Source organism: Gracilinanus agilis, chromosome 2, assembly GCF_016433145.1.
Source record: "Gracilinanus agilis isolate LMUSP501 chromosome 2, AgileGrace, whole genome shotgun sequence".
In the NCBI taxonomy this organism is placed as follows: domain Eukaryota; kingdom Metazoa; phylum Chordata; class Mammalia; order Didelphimorphia; family Didelphidae; genus Gracilinanus; species Gracilinanus agilis.
Window position 1 is genome coordinate 426,782,642 of NC_058131.1, and position 27,056 is coordinate 426,809,697.

Genomic DNA, 27,056 nt, shown 5'->3' on the forward strand with positions numbered 1-27,056 from the left:
TCTGTAATCCTCTGAAAACAGAGGCTTTCAAAATATTAATGAATGGCTTCGACAATGTTCAGTCAGGGTTTGTTGTGGCTTTTTTTTTACATTAGTGATATGGGGGAATGGGAGAACGTAGCTTGTTCCAGTTTCCTTCAATAACACTTCTTTTCTTATTCCCAGGTGTTTTGTATTCAGTTGGATCATCCGATTTGCTATGTACAGCTTCTTTAGATGTACTGATGGCTAAAGTGGGGGGGAAAAGAATATTGCTTAGAATTTACAAGAACTAAGAAATCCCAAAAGAGATTTCTAATACTAGGAGCAAAAAATACAATGATAGTAAGACAGCTGAAACCTAAGTTGGAACAAATTTGGAAATATTCAGGAAAGTAAAATCTGTTATATTTTACTGATTTTTTAAAAATCAATGCTCAAAACTAAGATGTCAGGATGCATATTGATAATACTGAACTCATATAACGATGTGATGTCAGAGAGGACTAACTCAAAATAATTCAACTTGATAAGCTCTATTAACTGCTTCCTACAAGGGATGAATATTGGAGATAAAAAGACAAAAATGAAAATGGTCCCTGCCTCAGAACTCCTATTTTATTAGGAGAATATCAAGCCCTCTCCCTCTTCATATAACAATACAAACTGATAAATAAGTATGAAACATCTATAAAATAACTTCAGTGGAGGTGAGATATATCACTAAGTAGGAGGGGGCTTGAAAATCAGGAAAAGCCTTGTAGAGGGGATGGCACTCAAACTAAGCCTTGAATTACTCTAGGTCAACATGAAATATGGAATTCCCTAGGCACAGAAATCAAGAATCAACCTGTTCTTCAGATATTGACAGAAGCTCAGTATGGTTCTCTGGAAAAAACCCTGAACTTCTAGAGACCTGGAATTCAGCCCAGGCTTTGCTACTTATTGGCTATGTGGCCTTATGCAAGTCACTGCCTATCTGTGGGGGAATGTATGTAAAATGTAAAATCCCTCCTATGTAAAATGAGGGGGAATTTTTATCTTCATGATCAAAGGTTCCTTCTAGTCTAAACAAAGTAGGATCATAGATGGGGCAAAGTTCAAGAGGGTAGAACAAGCAGCTTGCTGCAGGGAATATTAGTGACCACATGGTAACATCTCAAAACAAGCTCAGTTGCGATGGCTTACTAGACTTTTAAAATAAAATTAGGTTTCCCGTCCTGGAGGAGCTATAGTAGAAGACACCTCTCTAGCAAAGTATTACTTTTCCTATAAGCTGACTCGAGGAGTTTCTGCATCTACAGCCTGGGCATGTACTTCAGTGTGAGGCTATATTCATGTCTACTTGTTTTGCTGTGCTGCTTCCACTGGGAGGGCATTTTCCCACTGAGAGGAATAGTCACAATATTCATCTGTGTCCAGTTGGTGATCAGCTTGCCCTTACTCAATGGTTATATTTTCTGCTTCTGTAAGACAAATTTATTTAGCATTCCCTTTTGTTACATTGTCCCAAGGCCAACCCTGGGTCTTTTCTTATATGTCAAAATTTCTTAAAGGTATGTTCTATAGAATTTTGATGATCTATAAAATATGACTAAAGTCATCACTACCCTGTGTTATCTATTTCTATTAGAAAGTAAGTCCTCAAGGTTAGGGACTTATGTTTTGTGGCCAGGTACACAGTAAGGGCTTAATAAATGCTTTTCTTCCTTGATTCATTTAAAATGCTGAAGTAGATGTTAGCTCCATTTTAAAATGTCCATTCTACCAAAAAATGACTGTAGTAAGAGCTAATTTTTTTTATTTTTAAATCAGGAATTCAGGTTTTATTTTCAGAAAACTTTTTTGAGGTACAGACATGAAAGAAGAGCAGTTGTATCAATTTGCCTTACCTTTCTAAAAAGGTATCTCCCCTCTACCCATGTACTTTGGATCTATGATTTCATTAGGGAGAATTCTAAGCGTGGAAACACCTCATAACAATGAATATCAGCAATTTCTCTGTAGTTGGAGGGATTCATGGGGCACTGAGAAATGACTTTCCCATAAGCCTGTACAGGATTAACTTCACCAGGACATGAACTTAAGAGTTAAAAGGGACACGTAGAGATTATCTTGTGCAAAATTCTCATTTCAGAGATAAAGAAATGGAAGGAGAAAGGGCTTAAGTGACATTACCAAAAAAACGTAGCAGTAAAAGTATGCAGAGCCAATTTAGGATTAGAACTCAGATCTTAATTCCAAGTGCAATGCTTTTTGACATTTCATGCTGCCTTTCAAAAGTGTGTTCTTCTCAACCCCAGTGGTCAGTAGAATCTCAGATTTAGGGCTGAAAGGGTCTGTAACAGTCATCAATGTCAAATTCCATATCTTTCTTTACAGATGAGGAAATGGATGCTCAGAGAGAACTTACTTGCTCACAGTCACATATATTTATTTATTGGTAGGGCTAGGATTTGAGCCAAATTATATGGATTCCAAATTCAATTCTCTGCACTATAGCATACTGCCTAGACCTTGGTAATGACAAGTACTAGATATCCACATTTAGGGGTGTTGAAATTGCAGCTCAGAGAGGATGAATGGTCTGCCTAGGTCACGTAACCAACTGAGTACTCTAGACAAAAATCAAGCTACAAGGCTGGGCTCTTTCCACTATACTTTATTGCCTAAATACATTGACTGGAATGTTCACCAAGGGTTAAGTCTCAAGATACTTTTAAGATATTAAGTTTAGCTCTGGAAGCAAACATTGCTCATTTTATACTTTAATCTAGATTTAAATGGAGTCTATAGAAAATGAAAATGATTTTTAAAAATCACTATTGAATAAATGGGAAAGTAGGGAAAGATTTCCTTGAAAGTACTGAACACTGATTCTGGAAATTTATTTTTTCTTTTTTATGAAAATTATTTTTAAATATTGGAAAAGTAAAACAAAATTCTTGAAAGAAATATGCAAAGGCAAAATAAATTCCCACATTTTCCATGTCCAAAATATATGTCTTGACCTGTGCCTTAACTCTGAGGTGGTTTATTTTCTAATGACATCATAGAAACGTATTGGTCATAAAAAAATTGAAGACTCAAGTATATTTGTTCCAAATGAGTAGACTCTCATTTAATAGCAGGTCTTTGAAAGCCTTATTCAGTAGTCCTTCAAGTTGATTGCCACTTCCACATACCACTCTAAAGTTTGTTGGGATTCCCAGCAGGGAAAATATAATAGCCAGGAGCCCCCTCCACCAGTTCAACTCAGTCATTACTGTTCTTCTCTCGTCACGAGATCTAAGATTTTACCATCAGAAAACGTGCATGGGGGCAGCTGGGTAGCTCAGTGGATTGAGAGCCAGGCCTAGAGGCGGGAGGTCCTAGGTTCAAATCTGGCCTCAGACATTTCCCAGCTGTGTGACCCTGGGCAAGTCACTTGACCCCCATTGCCTATTAAAAAAAAAAAAAAGGAAAAAAGAAAACGTGCAGAAAGACAATTTACTTAAGTGATCTTTAGGGTTATCCTTGCTCAGCAAAAAGAGATACTGAGAATCTCAACCTTAGACCAAAAAAATTCAGTACTAATAGATAAATCTTCTTTCTAAGGTTCCAAACAAAATATGTAAGGATAGGGCCATTCGAGCCTGAATTATATACACTATCTTTTCATATCTAGCCCTACTTATCTTCAGCTAGCCATGTAACCATGTGCAAGTCACATAAGCTTCATGGACTAGTTTCTTCATCTGTCCCATGATGATAGTCACTTTCATGAAGACAAAATGAAATAAAAGGTGCAGCAGAAACTTGGAATCCTTATCAATTGATACTAAGTATGTTCCAAGGCAGAAGGGCTAGCCAATTAGGGTTAAGTAACTAACCTAGGGTCACACAGCTAGGAAAGTGTCTAAGGCCGGATCTGAACCGAGGAATTCCTTACTCCAGACCTGGCTCTCTATCCACGAACCACCTACTTGCTCCTAAAAAAGAACTTTTTATATATTCAAGTCAGTCTATCCACAAACACGCTTGCCTACCCTCAGAAAAAATGATGAAATCTTTTTTTTCTAGTCATTGCTTGAAGAAAATATACTGTCTCCTTTCTGCCGGGTTAAGTTCTCTTTTTTCAGCCCTTCACACATACAGGGGTCTACTCAATGAATGGTTTCAATAACAAAACTAACCTGAGAATGACTTAACTGGGCTTTCTACTCTGAAAAACCCAGCATCAAAAACTATCTTGTCAATTTCCTTTGCTTTTGAGACCCCAGGAACTGCTATCTCCAATGTAGGTTCTTCCTGTTTAATTTTTTCTTTCATTGAGGCTTTTATAGCAGCCAGGCGATTTCGAGCTGCTGTTCTTGCAGCATCATCCTGTTTTGACTTGCATTTTTCAACCGGGACAGCTTTCTTCTAAAAAGAGAAAAAGTTATGTCATATATTGAATATGCTCATTCTACCTACAAAAGATTTTACTAAGCATCTACTATATGCAGCCCTAGGGTCAGCTATTGGGACAAAGGTGAGGGAATAAGGAGTTTGTACAAAATTTACATTCTAGTGGAGAGGAAGGGGAAGATTAAAACAAAAATAAAACCCATAGGTTTGACTATGAGACATTACAGAACAATAGTTTTATTAAGATGGTATAAGATAAATTTCATCAACAAAAAGGGTGGGGGGAAATCAAAGTTTGTTCATTGAGAAGGTGACATTGGAGTTAGACTTTATAAAAAGTTTTCCTTTATTTTTCAAATCGAAGTTGAAAGATTTGTTGGACATCCTTCAAAAAAAAAAAGCTATCCTAACATACCTCCAACTAGATGATCCCTGAAATTTGTTCTGAAAATCTATAGATAAATGATATTTGACAGACAAACTGGGGAGGTGGTATTAGAGGAAATAAATAATGGGCAAATTTGGCTGGAGAATTCAGTATATAGAGGGGACTAGAAAGAGATAATGATATAAAGGAATGATGACACCATATGTCATCATTGTGGAGTATCAGGCAAAGAACTTTGAAGAAGCAAACCACTTAGCAACTGTGTGCAAAGGAATGCTATGATTACACACACACACACACACACACACACACACACACACACACACACACACACCTTCACTGAAAATGAGACTAAATAGTTTTGTTATATCCATTGCTTTAAGAAAGTATACCATCTATTTTCCATTGGCTAAGTTCCTTATTTTCTGCCTCTGTACAAACTTGGCTTTTTTTAATGTATAGTTTTGTTAACAAAATTGGAAAGTTATTTTAGTAGGCTTTCAATTCTAGAAAAATCTAGTGTTATTGGAAAGGGGAAAGAAATGAAGGTAGTCCAGGACTAGAATATTAAGATCTTGTACTAGAGGAAGGGCAGGTGAATAGGAAAGTGACAGATATAAAATCAATATGACCTAGTAACTAATTAAATATAAAGTGAGGCAAGAGGGAGCACCAAGAATAAGAAGTTTTTGAACTAGGGAAGCTAAGGTAAGAAATGTGAGAAATAGTAAAGCAGGAAGGGGAATAGGTTTAACGAGAAAGATAAGGCCGGCTTTTTTGGACATGGTGAAAGGACATCCAATTTGAGAGGTATTCCTAGGAATTGAACATACAGAGTCAAGGCTAGTGACAGTTTTGGGATTCATTTCCATAAAGGTACATAAATAATAAAACTGAAGTCATGAAATGAAGTGAAATTAAACTGAGAGTAAACCTTTTTTATGTCATAGACCCCACAGTCTGGTGAAACCTGAAACCTATGGTTCCCTTCTCAGAATGCTATTAAATGTGGAAAAATAAAATACTTAAGATTAAAAATAACCCCAAATATATTGAAATACATTATTGAAATATTAAAGACAAAAATTCATAGACCCCAGGTTAAGAACCACTGACTTAGAAAGAAAAGAGTCATGGAAAAAACCTAGAAGAACAACCACCCTAAGAAGCTAGGAAGAAAATAAGATCAGTCAAGGAGATAGAGAAGGAACAGTTATAGATAAGAGGAAGCCAGGTGAATGAATATCCAAAAAAGCAGAAGGGAAGAACCTCCATGGCATACTTCATTCTCAGGTGACAGGAGACTGGCAATGGCAAGAACTTAAGATCCTGCAACTTCATCTTCCTTTCAAGACTGCTCTTCCCTAGTTTCCCATCAAGTGTTGGCAATTTCCTCAGTCTCACCCTCTTAGACTTCAAAAAATGTATTAGTCCCCAAATATTGTCTTTCCTGCCTCTGTAAAATTTCTCCTCAAAAGTCAGGACTGGAGAAACAAATCTGGATAGCTATGTTTCAACAGTTTGTTATTAATAGTAATTGACATTGAAAAACTGAAAAGACGATGGTGCCCTTGATAAAAACTGAGAAATTTGGAAGTGAGTTGGGTCTAGAAGTAATGAAAATGAGTTTCATTTTGGATATATAGGGCTTAGGGATGCCTATGGGACATTTCAAACGTCTAATAGGCAGTTGATAATATGAGATTAGAGTTGAGGAGAGAAAAATTAAAGATCTGAGAGTAATCTGGATAGAGATAATGATTAAATCTATGTGAGATGATCATGTTCTTGCAAATATATAGCTGAGAAGAAGGCTGATAAAAGTCTGAATCCAATTTCAATTAGCAAAGGAGATTGAGAAAGAATAGTACAAGGGTTCAGAGAAAAACTAAGAAAGTAGCATCACAAAAGCATCAGACGAGACAGTACCTAGAGGTGTTATGATTAAAAATGATAAAGGCTGATATTACAAGAGAAATTAATATTTTAATAGCCATGGTTTTGTTGGTAAAATATATATATAAATGACCACGCTTGACTATCTGTTAAATTTACTGCTGGAGCCCATCCTCTCTCGTCAGCCAGCCCTTCAGGAAAACCAAGAGACCTTCTCTAGGCCCTCCTCTGAATTTAAGCTGCCCTATGACGTCCCCACGCCCAAAAACCAGAAACCAGAAGCCCATTGGAATCATGGAAAATGTAGTCTCAAAGCCCCCACGTGACAATAGGAAGTCTCTGACATACTTCCAAATAGCACTTCCCTGAATTCAAAACAAACAGAGGGTAGACAACACTAGCAAATGTTGTTTCACTTGTGTAATGAGGGCAGAAGTCAGGTGGCAGAGGGTTAAGAAATGGAGAGGACTGAGATCCACCTCGCACCTAACAGATTGGCTAATTTGACCAAAAAGGGAAATGATAAATCTTGGAGGTGATGTAGGAAAATTGGGACACTAATATGCTGTTGGTGGAAGTATTAACTGATACAATTACTTAGGAGAGCAATATGGAACCAGGCTTAAAGGGTCATAAAACTGCATACCCTTTGATTGAACAAGTTGTGATTTAGGGTTGTAATGGAACACTAGTGCACCATAAGAAATGATAAACAGAATGAGTTCAGAAAAACCTGGTACAAAATGAAGTGAGCAGAACCAAGAGAACAATCTTTGCAGTAACAGAAATATTATACAATGACCAACTGTGAAGGACTAAACTATTATCAGCAAAACAAGGTTCCAAGAGAAGAACCCCAAGAGACTCATGAAAAAAAAATGTTATCCACAGCCAAAGAAGGAATCATTGGAGTCTGATTGCAGATCAAAGCATGACATCTTCCACTTATTTCCTTCATGAGTTTATTGTATGTGTGGTATGTCTTCTGTCCTACACTATAAGGAATATGGAAATATGTACTACATAATAGCCCTGGTATAACCTATATCAAACTATTTACCATGTGGGGTTTGGGGGTGGGGAGAGAATCTGAATTGCAAAATGTCAGAAAACAATGATTAAAAATTGCTTTTACACGTAATGGGGGAAAATAAAAAAAAAAGGAAAAAACATGATGAAGAGAAAAGGAATTCAAGGCAATGTGAGCAAATAGCTTTTTTTTTTTAAAGGCATTTGTTTGAGAAAGGGAAGAGAGAGGCTCCACTGAAGGTTTTTTAAATATGAAGGATATCTAGGCTTCATTTTTGGTAAAAGGAAAGGAATTAGTAGATAAAGAGACTGAAAATTAGAGAGAAGTAGAATGATAGTGTGGGTGATTTACTGGAGAAGACAGGAAGGGATGGGAGCTAAGTTCTTTAAGGTTAGGGAGCTTATCTTGCTGGGAACATAAAGGTTTTTTGAATAACTGTATTTAGTGATGAAAAAGAAAATTGCTCACTAAGTATTTTAACAGCTGAGTAAGAAAAAATGTTCAGTTGAAAGGCTATATAAAGGTTGAGACCAGATTTTGAGGTTACTAGGTTACCCGAATAACTTTTTGGTTTATGGTATTTTTTTCCTGCCATTCTGATTCCTGAAGTTTGCTCAGTTTTTCAAATTTTTTGTTCACATCTTCTACCTGTTGACAGATGAAAATTCAACAGTTTATAAATCCATGATAATTAATTATTTAAATGACAACTCCAATAACATAGGATCCTTTCAAATGAAAATTTACAATCCAATATTCTTATAATGAACAATTAAAATTCTTGAATAAAATATTGAAGAACTGGAAGCCCCAGTTTTACCTGTTGCCAATTAACTAGTTGTCTTCCTAGTGACTGCATTAGACATCTATTCCCATATATTTCATAATCACAGTATTAACACATAAATAACTAAATACCACTAAAGGCAATAAAAGATAAACTAAATATATGTTAAACACAAGTAATAAGTGCTATTAGTGATTAACTGGTGTAACAAGTTAAAGAAGAACCAAGAAAGTAACAGCAGCTACAAATTGCTCTTAAGCATCAATGAGTTCGTTTTAAAAAAATAATCTGTCGACAGCTAAGTAGATGGAGAACCAGGTCTAGAGATGGGGAAGTCCTGGGTTTAAATATGAACTCAGACACTCCCTAACTATGGGCAAGTCATTTAATCCCAATTGCCTAGCCCTTACAAACCTCTTTTGCCTTGGAACAAATACTTAGCTTTGATTCTAGAATAAAAGGTAAAAGTTAAAAAAAAAATTAATCTGGTTAAGATATTTAAAATGGTGATATACTAATGTGCACTTATGTCTACAGTCCTAAAAAACATAAAAAGCACCCCATTTATGAACAAAGGCTCCTGTGGTCATTTCTTGACCCCAAAATGATAGGTAAAACCTTTAAGCATGGAGTTTTCAATTAATTTCCCTGGGAAAAAAGTATTATCTAGAAAAAGTCAAAAGCAGTACCTGATATCACTCAATTTGAAACCTCAAATTTTAAAAATACTGTGACTATGTATTAGTATTAATATTGGAAAAATCCAGATTTAGTATAGGATTGTCTTTTTTAGTTGTGTTTCCAATAAATACCACTTACCTGAAAATTAACCATATCCCAAAATCCATCCAGATCCATGCAGGTAATCTTCTTTTGGCCACAATTATAATCACAATCATTCACCAACCCTTCAAACTGTTTGAACCTTTCACTTATAAGGAGTCTTGTTTGACCAATAGTTGTTCGAATGAGATCTTGGGCTGTTTGAAAAAATAAGTTTTAAAAAAGTTCATTCATAAAACACAACTATATGACCTAAAAGCCCACCACCTGACTATGCAAAGAAGATCCAAAATATTATTTTTCTTTTTCAGAAGTGACGAGAGAATTACAAAAGGTGGAAAGGGGAGATCTAGATCTATAATGTCACTGGTATAGGAAACTCATTCTACCAACACCAGCCTAGACAGGTAAGTATTCTGTAGTTTATAGATTTAGAAAGCTGCCAAGGCAGGGAGAAGATATTGAGAGATTAAGTGGTTTATCCAGGGTCACACAAGCAGGATATGTCTGAGATGGTTCTTGAATCCAAATCTTTCTGATTCCGAAGCCACTATCAACACTATACTGCCTCAAGGACATGCTAGACAACATAGCAGGAGACCAAGAGACACCAAATACCAGCATGATTTATCACATGTTAGTATTCATTTAGTTTCAGACTAACCCCACATATGGCTTAAAAAAAACAACTCAACTTCTGTCTTAGTATTAATTCTGTGACAGAAGAGTTGGCAAAGGTTAGGTAACTTGGGTTCAAAAGAAGACCTCTTTAAAGAAGTTGCCAGGGGGCAGCTAGGTGACTCAATGGAGTGAGTCAGGCTTAGAGATGGGAGGTCCTGGGTCCAAATCTGACTTCAGACACTTCCTAGCTATGTGACCCTGGACAAGACACTTAACCACCACTGCCTATCTATCATCACTCTTCTGCCTTTGAACCAATATATAGTATTGATTCTAAGATGGAAGGTAAGGGTTAAAAAAAAAAAAAGCAGCTGCTCCTCAAAAAAAAAAAAAAGGCCTGAAATAGGAAAATGTAATTTTCCATCTTAGTTTAAATTACATTCTAAAGTTTTTTTCTGATGGCATCTACTTATGAAACTAGCATCATTAGGTCCTTACTCTATGCCAGCTATCAAATATGGGGCCAAGGATGCAAAACCAAAATTGAAACAATCCCTGTGTTTGAAGAGGGTGTTTGGGGAGGCAACATGAACATGAAAAAGTTAAAATGAAATGAATACAAGTTAAATTCTAGGGAAGGAGAGTTCTAAGAACTTATGGGCAGTGGAGTGGGGAAGACCATAAATCAGGAAATCCTTGATGTAGATAGTGTTGTTTGAACACAGCTTTGAAGGACACAGGGAACTGATTCTGAGGCAAAGGTGAGGTAGGAGCACATTTCAGGCCTGTAAGATGTGCGCTTTCTGTAGTGTGTGAGGAAAAGTGAGAGGCCTACTTTGGTTGGGAAGAGAAATAAATGTTAACATAATGCTAAGCTGACATTTCTCCTAGAGCAATAATTGAATTCTAAAAAGACCAACTAAAGTTTTTTCAAAATAACCAAAATAAATTTGAAACCACACTTCATAAACAAAGTCTTCTTACCATCATCAGGAATATCCAGTGCAAGTTTCATTTCCCATTCATGGCAGAATCCTGTTAATCTCTCAGTTTCCGATTGAAGAATATTTCTAATTGTGACAGAAATATTTTAATTTTATAACTGTTTCCTCATACTCTAGAAGCTGAATATAACTACCATTCCCACATTAATAAACAAAATGAGATGGCTCTGAATATTAGGAATAAGTATTCATTTCTTTCCATATAAATATTTTAAACTATCCTACACACAAAATATAATATAGAGGATTCAATTTAAAAATTGAAGTTACATTAAGCAGTTGCATATTGGTTATGCTTTCACCATAATATCATCCTTGAAGCAAAGATGAGAATAGTAGAAAGAAAAATCTTTTATCAGTTTTTAAGGTAACACTTTTAGATTTAGATTTAGATCTCTATTGATTTCTCATAGGGATAAGCCTAATCAGAGCAGGAAGGACATTATTCATCTTGAATTTTATTTATTAACCAAAATGATTTGGTTTTCCCCAAAATTATCTTTTCCTTCCTGATGTGAATATATTTGCTCATGGTTTCTTATGCCCAAGATATCTCTCTCATCTTTCCTCAGTGACTGAATTTCTACCTATTCTTCAAAACCCAACTGAAACGCTAAGTCCTCAGTGAGGCCTTTCATAAGCCTTCCTCCCTTGAAATCTCATATAGCACTTTTGTAATACCTGAAACATTTAATGCAATATTTACATTATATTTATCAATGTGTACTATACCCTATGCAACTATAAACTCCACTTGGGCAGGGATGACATCTTATTTCTATTTCATATCTCCCCTGATGCTTATCCTCAACATAATCAATATTTAATAAAAGGTTTGTTAAAAGGAATCAGAAATCCTTAGCTGCCAAGAATCAGAATGACAAACCGGAAATATGGTACATCATGTTGTGGCGGTGCTGCTTGATGTTCATTTATTTCAAGCAAAGGGGTCTGTGTGTTTAATGAGAGGTTATCTGAATTTGTTGTAGTATCTCCATTTTTATTTGAAAGACAATCTATAATTTAAAAAAGAGAGAAAACCCAAAAACCACGTGTGAAAACTCAAATTTATAAAACAGTTTCTCCTCAGTAAGTAACTTTCACAAGCCTTTTGATTTTTCATTATTATCTTTTTCCCCCAAAGGAAGCAGATGTATAATAATAGGATACTAGATATACTCCAAAGCTCTGTCTTAAGTCTTCTCTTCTTCCCTTTCTCTTAGTGGCTTCATCAACTTAGCATAGGGTTCAATTATTATCTCAATACAGATGACTATGAATTTGAGTCCTACTTTCTTTCTTGAGCTCCAGTTCCCATAAACCAACTGCTTCCTGGCCATTTTAAACATTATGTCTTATAGGCATCTGAAACTCAACATGTCCCAAGCTAAATTGCATCCACTTTATCCCTCAAATCCACCCTTCTTCTTAAACTCACCTATTTCTGTTGAGGGTACCCTCAACCTTCTAGTTTCTTAAGATTCACAGCCCCAGTGTCATTCTGTCATGTGTAACTGCTCTCCTTCACCTCACATATTCAGTTTCCAAATCCTGCGTCCAATCTCTGGCATCCATTCTGTTTTCTTCACTCACACAGCTCACCCCTCTGGTTTAGATTCTCATGACCTCTCAGGAGTCTCTCAGCAGTTTTGTTATTGGGCCTCCCTGCCTTAAGTTTCTTGTTGCTCCAATCCAAATTACACTCAGCTGCCAAAATGATTTTCCTAAAATCCATTGATTCTCAATGACCTCTAAAATCAAACATCAATTCCTCTGTTTGGCCTTTAAAGCTTCCTACAACTTAGCTTCAACCTACCTTTTCAATATTCTTACCATACTCTATGGTCCAGCCAAACTGTCCTAGGCCTGAGAACAACATCATTAAAACAAAGAGGAGAAAGGGATCTGCAGTGCCAAATGCTTTAGAGATCAAGTAAGATGATATGTACAGAAGTATAAACAGAATAGATATACAATGAATAAAGAATATATGGGTGGGAGGCTGTTAGCAGCTGGGTATATGTGTGTAAAGAGAATTAACAAATGTACTTGAGTTGTGATTTGAAGGAAACCAGGATTCCAAGAGGCAGAAGTGAAGGAGAGCCTTCAGTGCATGAAGACAGTGTAGTATATTCACAAGAGCAAGTAACACAAGATGTATGGAAAGGAATAATGTAAAAGACTGGAAAAGGAAAAAAGAGCCAAGTTATAAAGAGATTTAAATGCCAGACAGAGGAGCTTCTATGGCAATCCTAGAATAGGAAGCCACTGGAGTTTGAGCAGAGGGGAGATATTGATCAGTCTGATGCTTTAGGAGAATCACTTTGTTAGTTTTGTCAAAAATATTTTGGAAAAGGGAGACTAAATAGATGATTACAACAGTCCAGGTGAGTTGTCACTTGTGTCTGGAGTAGGGTGAAAAAAAGAGAAATATGTAGAAGATCATGTGGAAGAAATTGAAAAACTTGTGGACTAAAAAACAGAGTGAGAAGGGGAAAAAATAGTCAGAGGAAACTGATAGCAGAAAAAAGTACTAAGAGGAGGCAGAGAGTTTGAAAGGTGAGGTGAGGAGCAAGAACAGATTTAGAGACAGAATGTGGATTAACAGCAGATAAAGGAATTTCAGTTCTTGAACATGGAAGTAGAACCTTTGTGGGTGATGGCATAATCAAGGCTAGGACTTTCAGCCTTTCATTTTTCCAAACTACTTATTATTCTTCTCAGCTGATATGATCAGTATTCTCTTCCTTTTCTCTTGTGGCCACCAAACACATATAAGATTATAGGAGTGTTGTCTCACAGTTCTCTAATTCTACTTCCTCATCTCTCTTGGCCTTGAGGGCTTCTAGGTAAACTAATCCTGAATCACACAGTAGAAAACTGTAGTAGGTAGATTTTAAGAATTTGTACTCTCACAAATGAAAATGTAACAAGTTCATTTAACATACCTTTATGCAGAATTTCGAGAGGTTTTGGAGGACTTTGTAAATCAATCAAATCTGGTTGAGTTGAGGCATTATAGTCAGCTTTATTTTCTTTCAAAACTTCTCTTTTGGATTCCTGAGAGTGATCACTAAAACAAAGAACACACAGCCAAAAAAACATAACAGAAAATAAACACATCATCTCAGGTTTATTTCATGGAATTTGAAAGTAGATTTACATATTATCTAAAATTTTTATTTTCAGAAAAAAATTTTATTTAGAAAGCATCTGAATCAAACTACTCTGAATCAAAGAAATTCTGCAATTTATTAGACACCTTATTGGAGTACCAAAGGAAACTTATTACCCAATAAATGAAGATTTTGGATAATGGAAGATATAATTACTAACTACCATTGCAAAATAACTTTGTAACTTGTTATGTCAAACTTCTATTGGCTTTCCTTAGTTTATAAAGTGACACTAGGAATAAAGTGACACTTGTTTTCTTATTTAAAATTGCAGCCAGTCTTCTTTAAGAGCAGAATTCTAGAAATGAAAATTTCTCTGAAACAATGCCATTGCAGGAAGAAAAAGACTAGCTATACTTCTTTCTCCCTGCCCTTCTACATCCCCAAATCAATATGACAATCTTTTGGAATCTTCTGAAGAATAAATACAAAAACACTCCCTTGATTTCAAAATATTATATTTAAGTAATGCTTATTTTAAAAAATAAAGGTTAAACTAAATATAGGTCACTAAGCTCACACAGCTTATAAAAAAACCCAAACTACAATAAGGTAATTAAAATTAAACTCTTACTCTTTAACTTCTAAAGGACTCCAGAAACAATTAGGTGCCACATATTCCCTTTGTGGAGAAATTAGTTTTATTCTGTAGTTCACCAGACTATCTGGTGGTTGGAACAGAAAATTTTCAGGTGCAAAGGAATACTTCTTTCTCACTTGAGAAGCAACATTTGTGTCAGGTATGTATTCTTTTCCAAGAAATTCAGCAATTTCTTCTGATGGGGATTTTTTAAAGCTATGTCCTTCAGTAAGTGCATCCTTTGAGGAATTTTCTTCACCACCAGCTTTAGAAGGAAGGATCTGGACATTAAGTAAGTAGTAAAAGTAGGTTATTTGTTGGTCAATTATGATATGTTAAATGAATTCATACAGGAATAAAGGCATAGAGAGGCAGCTAGGCTTACTGGAGAGAGAATTAATCCTAGAGTCAGGAAAAACCTGAGTTCCAGTTCTGCCTGATACACATTGTATAAACCTGGGCAAATTGCAACCTTTAAGTGTCTCCAAGCAACTCTCTAGGATTATGTAAAACAGTTGGCAATCTATATCTGTAGAAGGAATTTTCTTATTGGGAGTTATCAATGCCAATGAAATCCAATGCCCCAACCTCCCTAAATTCATCTGATAACAAACACTCAGCAAATTAATCAGCAGTGGGACATTAATTTCAAAAGTTTCCTGGCCATCTAGCACTGACAAAATGGTTCCAAGAAGTAGATGGCAATTCCAGTGGCAGAAGAATGTTGTCCCTAGTCAGAAATCAAGGCATTACAGAATTATAGATTTATACTATTGCACAACCAATTACTGATATGATCAGTATTCTCTTCCTTTTCTCTTGTGGCCACCAAATACATATAAGATTATAGGAGAAAAACACAAACTTTGATACTCCAAAATTGTCAAAGCCTGGGCTATTGAAACTATGGGATAGGTTACAGAGCATTAAATGGACCCAGTTTCTTATTCAAAACTATGTGTCACTGCCGTAGCAGCCTTCTTTTATATCCATACTACTTTTAGTCTCTTACCATTCTTCCTTTATTACAAAAGCACTGTTGATAAGAAGGGGGACTGGTCCTCTAATTTCACTGACATAGGGAATTCACAGGAGAAGAATCCACCAGTGCAGGCTGACACCTTCTCAGCAATTTAAGAGTCTTAGGGCACCATGAGGATCACACATCTTGTATGAGAGACAAGATTTGAGCTCAGGTCTTCCTGGCTCCAAGGATCAAGTATGCTTGTTTAATTCAAATGCTTTAAAAGTTACCTAAAAGTGCCAATCAATAAACAACTATCAAGCATCCACTATATGCCAGGCACTGTGATAAACACTGGGAATAGAGTTCAAAAAGCTTACAATCTAATGGGGGAGACAACATAGAAAAAAATATATACAAACCAAGTTACATAAAGTTATGTAGGAAGTAATTAACATAGAGAAGATACTACACGAAGGCTTCCTAAAGAAGGTGGGATTTTAGTTAAGACTTAAAGGAAGTCAGGTCAGGGAGGCCTGCAGTCAGAGCAAAGGAAGGAGACTATTCCTAGGCCAGAGTGGGATCAGGGGGAAGACAGCCAGAGAGAATGCCTGGAGACAAGACATAGGGTGGCTGGTTCATGAAACAGTCATAAGGCTTTATGTTTAAGGGAAAGCCTGGGAACATAAGAGTTAATCAAACTGGTACTGTATTCTCAATTTTTGATTTCTTATTTCAGTTACTTTAGATATTTGAGATTTCCAAAGGCATTTAAAAAAACTTAAGCTCTATAATGCCTTCCACACCCATTCAGTAAGTATTTATTAATTTCCTACTATGTGCCAGGAACACACTAGGGACACAAACTCCAAAACAAAAAAGAAACAAAAAAATTCATTTCTATATAGTCCCTTCCTTCAAGGAACTTACAATCTTCTGGGATTTGGGGACAGGAAAATGGTTCAAGAATCTCTATTATCATCTTGATTTCAAAATTTGGGGGAAAGAATAACAATGAGCTCATAATAAGAGTCTAGCTAAGAATATGAGAGTATGCCCTTCAACTGGGGAATGACTGAACAAATTGTGGCATATGCTGGTGATGGAATACTATTGTGCTAAAAGGAATAATAAACTGGAGGAATTCCATGTGAACTGGAAAGACCTCCAGGAATTGATGCAGAGGGAAAGGAGCAGAGCCAGAAGAACATTGTACACAGAGTACAATATACTGTGGTAAAATAGAATGTAATGAACTTCTGTACTAGCAGCAATGCAATGACCCAGGACAATTCTGAGGGATTTATGGAAAAGAATGCTACCCACATTCAGAGGAAGAACTACAGGAGTGGAAACAGAAGAAAAACAACTGCTTGAACACATGGGTTGAGGCAGACATGATTGGGGATGTAGACTTGAAACTACCACACACCAATGCAACTATCAACAATTTGGAAATAGGTCTTGATCAATGACACATGTTAAAACCAGTGGAAATACGCATCAGCCTTGGAGGGGCAAGGGGGGGCTGCGGTGATGAAGGGGAAAGTAAGAGCATGAATTATGTAACCATGTTATCTTTTATAAAAAATTAATATTAATAAATGTTTAAAAAAACAAAACAAGAGTCTAGCTAAATAAAATGCAACAGTATCACAGAATCTCAGGCCTATATCATCTTAAGAGATTTTGTTAGCTAAATGGTTCAGAACACTTCTAAAAAAGAATCAGCTCTAGGACTACTCATCCAATCTTTGTTTAAAGACATAAAGTAAAGTATCCATACATTCTAATTAAGGATACAAGGTAAATTCACTCATCAAATGGATTAAATTCATACCTTTTCTTTGTCAGCTTTAACTTCAATCTTTGGAGGAGGTCTTTCTTCAGTTGATGCTTTTCTTTCTGGTTTGTTTTCTGAAAGATGAAATAAAAATATTAAATTTCATTTGATTAAAGATACTATATCCATGAAAGCATACAATTATTTGAGATAAATGAAAATTATAAAAATGTATATCTTGGAAGGATTTGTCACTATAGTTTACTATAAAATGGGGATGGGAGAAAATGTAAATGAGAAAAAAATCCCCTTTACATTAAGCTAGTACAGTTTTCCAAGATTTCTTTCAACCTATTTTTTCTCCTGTTCCATAATTAAAGAATAAAACAGACACACAAACACACACAATTTTAAGTTTAAAATGTTAACCATGAAACCATCAGTGATTAGAACATTTCATCTTATCTAATAAATTCACGATCAATATTTTACTTACCACTGATAAGTTTTGGCATAGGTCTTCTCATTGCAATAGATGAAGCTGGCTTAGGGATCTGTTTTGTTGCTATGGTAGCTGATCTTGTTACTCTTATATCAGGTTTTAGAACTGTTAAGAAAAAGTTCTTTTTACTGAAATCAAATTCTACTTGGAATACAGTAAGCTACTATAATGAAGGCATTAACACATTATAGTTCCAAAATCTTCATACCTTTCCTTTCTTTGCTCGACTGGTGTTCAGAAGTTGGCTTCTGGCCAGGTTGGACTGCTTCCATCTTGTGCCCATTATTGACCTGGTCAGCATAGATCTTTTAAAAATTATTAGGGGCTAAACTGAGCTCTTCAACAAAAACTGGCATAGGCTCAGATGAATGGGACACACAAAACAAAAGTGACAACAAAGGCCACAGTGACATAGATAATAAGGGAAAGACAAACATCACAGAATCCAGACTTAGAAGAGATCACTGAAGCAAGCCAATTAGCCCAAGTGATAATAAGAATAAGAATAAGAATCCCTTCAACAATATACCTGATAAGGTGTGTGGCTAGTGGCTCAGTGAATAGAACCAGTCCTGGAGAGAGGTCCTTGGGTTCAACTCTGGTCTCAGATACTTCCTAGCTAGATGACCCTGGGCAAATCCTTTAACCCCAATTGCCTAGCCCTTACTGCTTTTCTGCCTTAGAACTGATAACTTAGTATTGACTCTATGACTGAAGGTAATAAGGGTTTAAAAACAAACAAACAAACAACTAAGAACAATATACCTGACAAGTGATTATCTAGTCTTTGCTTGAAGACCTCTAATAAGGACAGAACCCATTCTCTCCCAAGACAATCTACTTTATTTTTTTATCTAGTTTTTAAAAAGCCTTTCCTGATAATGAACCTAAATCTACAAAGTTGAGAGAGATATATAGTAAGGGAAAGGAATCACCAACTCTGAATTACCAGAATAAAGGGGGCAGACAGTAAGAATTAGAAAGACATTGGATGGGGAAGGACCAGTTGTTTAGGGTTACCATCATTAGTCCTATCATGACTGGCACCTTCAGAATTTGGCTTGTCACTACTAACACCAGGTATATGGGGTAACTTTCAAGCTCTATCTCCCACTATTCCCATATACGTATCCTCATATGTTCTAAGCATCAGCTAATCTGGATTTTGACACACCCTGGAAATGTCTTCCATGTTCCACCTCCATGTCATTAGACATGCTTTTTCCATCTCCTTAGAATACCCTATTTTCCCATTCTATCTATAATTACCAAAAGCCTACTTATCCTTCAAGGCTTAGCTCACATGCTAACCTCAGGTAGAAGTGACCTGTTCTTCCTTCAATAAACAGTTTCTACCATTTCCAGTATTGAATACATACTTCATGTCCCCTTTTAGATGGTAAGTTCCCTAAGGACAGTTAGCAAAGTAAATGTATTTTTTAAATCTTCCCTACAGCACATAGCACTACCCAATGCATTTAACTAATGTTAAATGAAGATGAAGGCCCTGATCCTATTAATTTCTTGTAGGTTACTTGTTCATTTATAGCTCAGATTATCCACATCTCATGATATAGTAGAAAGAACACTAAGCTAGAAATCAGAAGATCCAGTTCTAGTCTCACCTCCGCTACTTACCAGCAATATGACCTTAGACAAGTCACTTTACTCTGAAGCCCTAGTTTCCTCATCTATAAAAGCATCATCAGCTGTTCTTCCTAACAGAGCTGTTTTTGTGCCTCAAATGATACAATATGAGAAATATTCAAATGGATCATCTTATTGATCTCCAGTGTTGCAAAATTATAACACATCCAATGAGACTAGTTATATCTTGTTCCAACAGTTTATTACAGAAGCTCACCATTCAGGAGGACTTCCTTACTTTTTCCATCATAATGATGGCACTAGTGGACACTATGGCTGTCTTGTGACCATCTTTTCTTCCCATCATACAATTTCATCATGACATCTTTTATTCTTCTTCAGTTCTTCATTGGCTATATATTGCAGGCTGCTACCACCCACTATTTGTCCCCATTGCCCTTTGTATAATATTCATTTTTGGTTCTGCCACATAGAAGCATCGGTAAAACTTTAACATAAAAAAAATGGACCTTTGCTTTCACAGGAAATTTCAGGCAAATGAAAAATTTTTGTAATTTCCCTAAAGTGATCTGCTTGGTTTGCCTCCTTTTCAACTCTGAGCACAACTCATTGTCAGACTGTACTGTCTGTTCCAGATACGCCTATTGCTGAGCAAGGTTTATAGGGCATCTATCAAAAAACCTGTTAAAATTTGCACAATAAATATTCTTAGTCTACTTGGTCCCTTCTGTGAGAATGGACAGACCAAATTCCTTAAGAGTTACTATAAATCAAGAGAGTTTCTGCTGTGTCCTGGGACTTTAAGTAACCACAATGCCATGTCTGAACAGAAGAACTTGGAGGACCTTGTCATCCTCAGGGAACATCATCTTTTTTTCCCCTTCTTTCTTTTAAAAAAACTTTATTATTTATTTATTCTTATCAGACTTTTAAAAATAATTTTGAGTTCCAAATTCTTTCCCTCCTCTGACTACCTTGGTTCAAATCTGGCCTCGTTCACTTCCTGGCTGTGTGACCCTGGGCAAGTCACTTAACCCCCATTGCCTAGCCCTTACCTCTCTTCTGCCTTAGAACCAATACATAGTATTGATTCTAGGATGGAAGGTAAGGGTTTAAAAAAAAAAAAAAAGAAGTTAGGCAACATATCCATTATACATGTGAAATCATTCCATATTAACCATATTTCCAAAAAAGAAAAAAGCAAGAAAAATGAAGAAAATTATACTTCAATTTGCACTCAGAGTTCATCAACTCTCTCTGGAGTGGATAGCATTTTTTTCATCATAAGTCACAGGGAATGTCTTCTTGATCTGACCTCTGTCTGGATTGCCTCCATCACATCCATCTCCCTTGGTTTATACATAACCTTATGTTTTTAGAGAGTCAATGAATAGGATGACTTCCAAGGAATTCTGAATTCTGATGTAGATGAAAGAAATCTTGCTATGAGAGTTTGTAAGGCAGTTTTGTTCTATGAAATCAAATGCTTTTTTTGAAATCAGCAATAAGCGCAATGAAATTTTATGTTTTCCATATCTTTCAACTGACTGAGATCGAATGTTGAAAAGCAAATCCAGTGTTGCTTTTCTTCTAGTAATCTCTGCTCTGTACAGAGCTTTATTTGAAAAGTAAGAGCCTTTCCATTCATTTTTCCTAATTTTTCTTTTTTTTAAACAATTCTTATTAGCTCTGAGAAGATGATGGTTGGACTATATACAAAGACAGCAAGCTCAGGAATAACTCCCATATTAATAGCAAGTCAGTTAAAATTTAACCAATTTTATTTTTTATTATACTAGGTGCTCACTATGTCTAGAACTAACAAAAAAATTTTTTTTGTGCTCATGAGGTTTCAATATAAATAAGTCTTTAATCTTTTTCATTTCTTCCTATAGATTTCTTCCTAACCTTACTTTTCCCCATCTTTGCATTTAAGTCACTAAGTATCGGAGTATATGTTGATTTGAGAGGTCTTATGAAGTTCTTTGTAGAATTTTTTTACCACTTCATCCTTATTAACTGATATTAGTGTAAAAGTTGCAATTATTTTTATGGTGATCTTTTTTTTTTTTACTTTTTTCTTTGCAAATATTCGTCCCTAGTAGGGCAATATGCTATGATCAAATGTCATTTATTAGAGCACTTGAAAGCCTAAATATTTAAAATTTCCACAGAATTAATATTGCCTTATAGATGCTAAAAATATAAAAGTGTTTAAAAACCAGAAAATTTATTATGGGTTCTTTGAAAAGACAACAAAGACTTCATAAATTGATTAAAATACCTTTGGCTGCTCTAGTTTGTCCTTCGCCTTTGACCTTGTGATCCGTACAGAGGTCTGAAAAACCTAAATACCCATAAGTGAATAAAAGAATTTAGTAAAAAGTTTTAGATGTCAAAGGATATACTTCTAGGCCTTTCTTTCTTTCTAAATGAAATGTTCTCTCTTTTTAATACTGTTCTGTGAAACTGGGGGCAAGAGATCCTTCCCATATACTTAGGTCCTTGCTTTTCTTAATAAGGAATAAATTCCCTATAAATTCATATAAATTTTATCTTATTTCTTAAAATGTCTGTTGATGAAGGAATTTTTTCAAATAATTCTAAGGTATGATCTAACTGGTATTATCACTCAAATCAGATAGCTGCTGAGTTGGAAGGGCCCTCAGAAGCTATCTAATCTAATATTATAACCAAACAAGAATCTTTTCTATAGGATGACTGACTAACTTTAGCCTAAAGAAGTCTAGGAAGGTGGAGATGGGAGGGTGGAGAAACCCATCATCTTTTGAGATAGCCCATTCAACTATCTTGAATACTTCTAATTGTTAATTCTTTCCTTAAATCAACTCTAAATCTACCTATTGGCAACTTCAGATTATTACTCTTAGTTCTGACTCTTCAGACCAAGCAGAACATGACTATTAATTCTGCTTTCCTGAGTCAGTTCTTCAAATACTCCACTTGGGGAAAAGTGTTTAGTGTAACTGTTTTAACCTCCATGATTTCCCTTAATCCTGTAATACAATTTTAGTTTGAGCCTTGGGTAAGTTATCACTCAAAAGATGAGAAACAATCACTATGTAATTGTAAGCATGTTAAAAGCAAACATAAGTTTGATAAATTCTATATCTCTTGCATGGATTAAGTATTCATTTCAGGCAAATACAAAACTGGTATTATTCTAACTGCCAGAGCAGCAAAAACCCTTGAATTCCATTTCCCTTGCTTCCCAACCCCACTGAACTTTGTCCCTGAAAGTTAAGTGTTGTTATAATGATTCTTAACTACTTTGGCCTAAACGCTTTCAGGAAACACTTCCCTTTCAGATTCCAGTGAAAAACTACTGCTAATTAAGCAAAGCAATTTTTCCTTTGGTTGTTTGCTTTTATTTGCTTAAAAGATTGGAGGGGGATTAAAGATGTCAAGGAAACAATTAGTACTTCATCCTTGTCAACCAATGTTGGTATAAAATATGTAATTATTTTCATGGTGATCTTTTTTTAAATATTTGTCCATACTACAGCAATATGCAATGCTCAATGTTTTTTACTAAAGAACTTAAAAGTCTCATTGGTTTAAAAATTCCACAAAATTAACAATGTTTTATAGGCACTAAAAATCTAGAAGTATGTAAAAACCAGAAAATTTACTATGGATTCTTCAAAAAGACTACAAAGGAACCTCATAAACTGATTAAAATACCTTTGGTTGCTGCTCCATTTTGTCCTTGACCTTTGACCTTGTGATCCATTCAGAGGTCTGAATAGTCTAGAAACATCCACAAGTAAATAAAATAATTTAGAGGAAAAATATAATGGTAAGAGATGTGTTTCTAGGCTCTTCTTTCTTTTCTTTTTAAAAACTAAATGTTCAATGAAATATAGAGCAAAAGAGATTCTTTCCCTCTACTTGGGTTCTTGCTTTTCTTAAGAAGGAATAAATTCTCTATAAATTGAACAGCTTTACTACAGTTCTGTTTATCTGTAGGATTTTAAAAACAAAGATTTTAAATATAGGTCCACAAATTACATATTATTTCTTAAAATATTTGTTGAAGAAATAATCCTAAGTATGGTCTAACTGTTCATGTCACTCAGAATCAGAAAGTCTCTTCCGTCTTTGGTGTTAGTTCAATAATTAGATTTTTTCCCCTCATCACAGTTAAGTCCTCCTTGATCTAAGTTCCTTGCTATTCCTATTTGTCTCTTGCCCTCACAGAGCAGTTCCCAATCCTGGGCCAACCCAGTCTTTATTGGCTGCCTTGGCCCAAGTGAGTGCTCTGGCAGAAAGCTTTGCCACAGTTCAGGATTGGGCAGATGGAAAGGTATCTCAAGGAAACCTAATGTAATTATTGGCTTCAAATACCTCTATAACTCTTTCCTTCTGGAGTTCACCCCTATACACTTTTACTCTTTAAATTCCCAATTCCTCATTACTCAGAACCACTGATAACACATGTTAATGTAGAAGATTTGAGATATTAAGGATAGGCAATACTTGAGATGCTTACTGATATTGGTGGAGTTCTAGTTCAGTTATGAATATAAAACTGTACAGTTTAGTCTACACTGACTTAGACAATGTATAGAATAATATAACAACCTTTACACTGATTTTAACATATTTAAAAATAGTAAATTATTTAAGTATCTTGACATCATTATTAACTTTAAACGGGTAAATAAATTTACAAGTTGGCATAGCTTCAACTTACTTGAATCATGAATTAAATCTGAAAACAGATATTTAATTTTATGTTCTCATTTCCAAATCCTTTTCAGTGGAGCAAGAGTATATGCAAAAAGGACTCATTAATTCTCCACTCTGTGGTAAAAGGCCTATGTATCTGTATCAGATATTTCCTGCCCAATATCAGCTATTACAGAAGATTTTCCAGACACAAATTGCATGTTGATTCACAGAAATAAATACTGATAGTAGTCTTTGGCAAAGAAACATATCAATGCTTTTTGAAAGTCCTGAAATAGTTCATTAAAATTTAGAATTGGGGGAGGGGGGGTAGGTAGGTGGCTAGGTTGAAAGTCAGGTCTACAAATGGGAAATCTTGGGTTCAAATCTGACCTCAGACAATTTCTAGCTATGTGACCATGGGCAAATTACTTGACCCTCATTGCCTAGCCATTGCCATTACTGCTCTTCTGCTTTGAAAGCAATACACAGATTCTAAGACGGAAGGAAAAGGTTTAAGAAAAAAATTTAGAGTAGCAAAGAGGGTCTATCTTTATTGTTGGAAATCTTATTCAAATTTTATTGTTTTGCCTTTTTATTTGTAAATTCTGACTCTTCCTGTGCCTCATACCTATTTATGTCTCCAAAATCTCATTTCTTAATTATATTCCTTGTAAAAATAGTTATCTTAGAATAGAAGCTTCTGATTAGCTTCTTCATTCACTGTAATATAAACCTGTGATTAGTAACCACTAAGAGGTTGCTTGGTATCACCAGATGACTGAACCACCAGTGTCAAGAAGACCTGAGTTCAAATCTAGTCTCAGAAACTTACGATGGGCAAGTCACTTAAACTCTGCTTCAAAGTTCTCATCTGTAAAATGGAAATAATAATAGCTGCTAAATCCCAGATTTGATATTTGCAGAGCATTTTTCAAACCTTAAGCAGTATTATCAATGTTAGGTATTATTATTTAACAGCTATTAAGTAAAAATTCCAGTTAGCCTATTTTGTCCAGTAAAGATGTTAGTTTACCTTCTTTGGTTCAGGTTTCACTATCTTCTGTCCTGGAAGACCTCTAAGAAACTGTGGTGGATCAGGTTTGTAAAGCCCAACTTTAAATACCCCTCCTCTCGTTTTGTCTCGTTGTTCTTTCATTTTTTGAAGTTGCTTTCGCTCTTTATACTGCTGAAGCATTTCCTTTCGCCGATTACTAAGCAGCTCACGTAGACTATTCAGAGTTGATGCTTACATGGCAAGAGACAATACAACATGTGAGATACTTAAAAATATCACCTAGCCCCACTGAAATCAGACATCATAATTTGGTATGAGACCAGTTTGTAAAACTATGCATTTTAAGTTCTCCCTGCACACTTTCAGAAAGTTTATATAAAAAAAAGAAAAGAAAAGCTTATATCAAACATTTTACATTTTCTATCAGTTCTCAAACACTTTCCTCTCAATTAAGAAAAGTCAATGTTTTATTGCTGCTTTTAAAAACCATTATTATCACCATTAAAAAAGTTAAATCTGACTTCTTTATCTTATTTTACTGAAAACACAACTTTAAATACCTTGAGTAACCTCATCCTTTCCAAATCAAATGATCTTTTCTCAGCCTTATCAGACTCTGTTGAATAGCTTTCTTCTTGAAGTTCTCTCTTCCAGTTGGCTTCCCTGAAACTATCCTTTCATGCTTCCATTTTATCTTTAATTCCATTCTACATTCTCTCTCCTTTTTTGTCTCTGATTATAATATTCTTCAACCTTTAGTTCTTGGCCTTCTGTTCTCTATATATGTTTCTGTTTATTTTTATTTTATTAAGTATAAATGCACACACCCTTTTCCACTGGACAACTGATTCTGACTCATGGTATCAAATGTCACTTCAATCCTAATGACTCAAATTTGTATTTGCAATCTTCCTCTCTTAATCAAACTCTAGGATTTGGTGCTTTAGCCCTGCATAATCAATTATCCGATCATCTCCACATGGATGTTCCACAAGTATCTTAAATTTAACAAGTTCCAAAGTGAATTCATTATTTTCTTCCAACCCTTTCCAAACATGTTGGAATTCCTGTTATACTGATGGCAGGGGGAGCTGGGAGGCTCAGTGGATTGAGAGGCAGGCTAAAGAAACTGAGTGACTCTGGGCAAGTCATTTAACCGCAATTGCCTAACCCCCATCACTCTTCTGCCTTAGAATCAATACTAAGTATTGGTTCTAAAAGGAAGGTAGAGTTTTAGAAACAAAATCACATTGATGATAGTCACCATCCCAGTCACCAAAGCTCAAAACTTTGAGTAAATCATTCATTCTTCTTCTTTTTTATATCCTATCAGTTGTCAAATTCTTCATCTGCATAATTTTAAAAATCTTTGTATCTCTAACATTGTAATACAGTGAATTATATCTAGTAGGTTGTAAGTAAGCATTAGTTGAACTAAATTCTTTAAGACAAAAAGTGGCTATAGTTACTTTTTTACATGACTCGTAATTAAAAACCTTTTACCTGAAGTGTTTAAGTGATAATATCTTGAAACACTTCCTTCTCCACAGGAAATAATTACCCTCTAGATCAATTTCTTAATTATTCCAATGACTTTCAGGCTACAATGCATTTTACTCACTTGGCTTGACATTGTCCTTTTCCAGAATGTTGTCAATGGTCTCATCCAATTGAGGAAGATTTCTCTCTTCTAAAGTTGTGGTATTGACATCTAGTAAGCCAAAGTGTCTTTTCTGTTCATATTTTTTATGTCTGTTTTCCTTCCATGTAATTGATTTCCGGTGAGCAATTTTTGTTCTTATCATTTCTGTGCTTGCATCCCTTCTATAGTGATTAGGAACTGATAAAGATGCCAT

The 27,056-nt window shown here is 35.4% G+C and overlaps 1 protein-coding gene across 1 annotated transcript; it reads right to left on the minus strand.

The window, feature by feature from the left end:
* Positions 1–55: 55 nt before the first annotated feature.
* On the minus strand, positions 56–27,056 carry DLGAP5 (DLG associated protein 5). Its single transcript, XM_044661906.1, has 15 exons — positions 26,822–27,056; positions 25,219–25,430; positions 23,196–23,261; positions 21,775–21,837; positions 18,091–18,187; positions 17,877–17,987; positions 17,438–17,514; positions 14,628–14,914; positions 13,826–13,950; positions 11,764–11,893; positions 10,858–10,943; positions 9,289–9,449; positions 8,238–8,330; positions 4,155–4,383; positions 56–228 (listed from the first exon to the last, which is right to left on the minus strand). The coding sequence occupies exons 1-15, from the start codon at positions 27,054–27,056 to the stop codon at positions 92–94; spliced, it is 2,109 nt and encodes a 702-aa protein (XP_044517841.1). The 3' UTR covers positions 56–91.